A 3,639-nucleotide genomic window follows, 5' to 3' on the forward strand; every position below is an offset into this window, starting at 1 on the left:
CCTGCTACAGAGAACACCCGCGGCTGTGCGGCGCTGGTGAGGAGCACCATCCCTCACCGCAGAGTATCCGCCCCAGTCCACTGCGGGGAGGGCGTGGAGGTCCTGGGACTAGAGCTGCAGGTCGGGGGCATCCCGCTTCTGGTGTACAACATATACAGGAGCCAACGATACCATCTGGAAGCAGGCGAGCTGTTCTCCCTCGCCGCCCACACCAGCCTCCTCGTGGCGGGGCGACCTGAACGCCCACCACCCCATGCTGCAGTCACCATCTCCAACCAACGAAACGGGCCGCCACCTGGCCGTGTTACTCGAGGACATTCCCCATATCCGCCTCCTCAACACAGGGGAGGCTACCCACACCCGGGGGGGGAGGCTTGACCTCACACTCGCCTCGAGCGACCTGGCCGCCGGTGCTACATGGCAAGTACATCCTACCCTCACCAGCGACCACTTTGCCACTCTCACCACCCTCCCAGTGGCACCCCCAGCGCCCTCCCTCCCCCCTCCACGTTGGAACATCGGGAGAGCAGACTGGGCCAGCTTCCAGGCCTCCCTCGACAAATGGTGGGCCGCCTACCAGCCACCCGTGGACCTTCACCAGCGGGAGAGGGACCTGACTGCTGCTATTGAGAGGGCTGCTAACGCAGCCATCCCCAGGAAAGCCCCGAGCCGTCGTCACCGGCCAAATTGGTGGTTCTACAACGAGGAGGTGCGGGAGCATAACCACAGAGTGAACATTCACAGGAAGCTCTACAAGAGACGCCCCAACCCAACCAACTTGAGGCTACTTCAGGACGTGGTGGCCCGCGCACGGGAGGTGTCCCTAAAGGCCAGGGAGGCCAAGTGGTTGGAGTGGTGCTCCTCCTTCAGCCAACACACGTCTCTAAGCCAGCTGTGGAAAAGCGTGAAGACCGCCTCCGGCGCCGCCCCGCCTCGCCCCGCCGCCCACCCGTACCCACGCCAGGAGGCTGAGAGGCTCGTAGCCGAATTCACCACCCGCGGCTCCAGTGACCAGCTTCCGGGTAGCACGCGCCGTCTCCAGCGGCAGCTTCGGCCGCTCCGCGACACGGCCATCGAGGAGGCGACCAAAGAAGCTGATGCAACAGACCGTCCCTTCACTCCTCAGGAGCTGGAGCAGGCCAAGAAACGGAGTCGTGACACAGCAGCAGGGGCCGACGGCGTGACGTACTCCATGATCGCTCACGCCGGACCAGCTGGGGACGCCGCCCTGCTGGCCACAGTCAACGAGTCGTGGACGGCGGGATGCCTGCCTCCTTCGTGGAAGGAGGCTGACATCCAACCAATCCCCAAACCAAGGGAGCCCACTAAGCTAAGGCCTATCTCCCTCCTCAGCTGCACGGCCAAAACGGCTGAGAGAATGGTGCTTGCTCGCCTTCAGTGGCGTGTGGGGCCACTACACCCTCACATTTTCGGCTACACCCGCGGCAGGAGCACGGCGGACAGCATCCTGACACTGCTGAATCAAGTTAACCATCGCCCCGCCATCGTTGTCTTCCTCGACTTGGAAAAGGCATTCGAGCTGGCCAGCCCTCACGCCATCCTCGCCGCCCTCGTAAGGAAGGGCGTGATGGGAAGGATGCTGGCCTGGCTCCGCGACTATCTCCAGCATCGCCGCGCCAGGGTAAAATTCCAGGGCCTAAAGTCCAGCTTCCAGAGGTTGGAGAACGGGACGCCCCAGGGTGGTATCCTCAGCCTGCTGATGGAGCAGCTGGTGGCCCTGCCCTTCCACAATGGCACCGTCCTCCTCAGCTACGCCGATGACCTCGCCCTCGTGGTCACCGGGAGGGGCAACAAGCTCAGGAAGGCGCAGCAGGCGCTCGACATTATCAGCGGGAAATGCGAGGAGCTGGGACTCAAAATCTCTGCAGAGAAGTCCCGCGCCATGATGGTGAGGGCTGCCGACCCGGCAGGTCAGCTCTGCGTCCAGGGCGTCAGACTGGCTTGGGCTAACTCATACCAGTACCTCGGTGTATGGGTGGACAAGTGGCTGTCCTTTACAGCCCACGCCACCTACCTGAGGGAAAGGGCCCAGGCTAGGCTGAACGTAATGCGAGCCATGACACGACCCACAGCGGGGACTACTTTCTCCGTCCTCCGACTGTACTTCATATTTGCAGTGCGCTCCCTGGTGGACTACAGCGCCCCAGTCCTCATATCGCTCTCCCGTAGCCAACAGGAGCGGCTCGAGGTGCTGCAAAACACCGCCATGAGGACGATGCTGGGAGCTCCGAGATGGACCAGTGCGTGCGTCATGCAGAACGAGACCCGCCTGGTGCCACTCACCACCAGAGTAGAACAGATCGTAGCCTGCCGCGTGGCCAGGGTCCTGCAGCGCGACTCCGAAGGAGTAGCACAGAAAAGACTACGGCTCGCAATGACGCAAGGGAACGATGTCCTCCACCGCAACCCGTGGCTACTCCAGTCCACCCTGGCCACCCGCAGCCTCGCCCACATTAACAGCTGGCGCTGGCCACACGCCGACCTCCCGGCCCCCACCTACCGAGCCCCACCCCCGTGGGAGCCCCCCACAGCAGAGTTCTCCACCACCCGGCTACCGGCCAGCAAGGCGCTCTGCACCACCGAGGAGCTGCGGCATCACACCCTCATGGCGGTGGCGCAGGTGTCTGAGCCGGGCGGTGCCATATACTACACCGACGGCTCAGTCAACCCCGAGAGTAGCAGGACGGGCGCCGCTGCCATCACCGTTGGGACCGAACTGCTCGAGAGGACGCCGGATTACTGTTCCACCCTACAGACAGAGCTTGTGGCCATCCACCTGGCCCTGGAGCACGCCCAGAACCGCCAGGAGGCTACTGTGGTCCTACTTACAGACTCCAGAACGGCGTGGCAGGTCCTCCAGCAGCCGTGCCCCAGCGACAACGTGGGACTCGTCACCGCCATCCTGGGCAGCCTGCAGAGCCTCGCCGCACAGGGACGTCGGGTAAGGATGCACTGGATGCCCAGCCACGTTGGCGTGCGAGGCAATGAGTCCGCCGACGTTGCTGCAAAAAGAGCCGCTGGCGCTCCCCACGTGACCAGGCACGTGCCACCTAGTCTGTCGTACGTGAAGGCACGAGCCAGGCGTGCCGCAGCCCGCCGCGCCCACCAGACTCACCGGCAGTTAGAAGGAGCAAAAAGACTAGCTGCTTGGTACGGCCGCCACCACCGATTATCAGACGTTGAGCGCCTTCCATCAACAGCCCAGGGCGGACGGCGTACTGTTGCAAAGGGTTAGGCTGGGCTACTGCACCAGGGAGGAGCTGTATGACGGCTTCCAAGGGCAACAGTGCGATCACTGCGGTAGGCACAGCCGCCACCCGCTGCTGCACTACCTACTGTCCTGCCCGGCCACGGAGGCCCTCCGACCAGCGCCGCAGACCCCCGCCCACCCTGCAGAAGGCAGCCTCCTCAGCAGTCGGGCAACGAGAGCTGCCCTCCTTGTCCGCCACACGCCCATGGACGTAATGCTTGGGGTGCTCAGGGCGGCGCCCCCCCCTCGCTGACCTCCCTAAGCCCTCACCTTCCACCCACTAGGGCACAACAACTCCCCCACTGGCGGGCTGTTGCCCGCATTGTATGTCAATGTATGTAAAACTGTACATATTTATACAATAAACC

At 63.5% G+C, this 3,639-nt stretch overlaps 1 protein-coding gene across 1 annotated transcript in view; it reads left to right on the forward strand.

The window, feature by feature from the left end:
- The first annotated feature begins 253 nt into the window (after positions 1 to 253).
- LOC143029081 (uncharacterized) overlaps positions 254 to 3,639 on the forward strand; it is a 17,240-nt gene continuing 13,854 nt past the window's right edge. The window contains exon 1 of the mRNA XM_076191468.1: positions 254 to 2,053. Within this exon, the coding sequence (XP_076047583.1) occupies positions 254 to 2,053 (1,800 nt within the window). The remainder of the gene's footprint in view (positions 2,054 to 3,639) is intronic.

Source organism: Oratosquilla oratoria, chromosome 1, assembly GCF_046742065.1.
Source record: "Oratosquilla oratoria isolate Oo_2021 chromosome 1, ASM4674206v1, whole genome shotgun sequence".
In the NCBI taxonomy this organism is placed as follows: Eukaryota; Metazoa; Arthropoda; class Malacostraca; order Stomatopoda; family Squillidae; genus Oratosquilla; species Oratosquilla oratoria.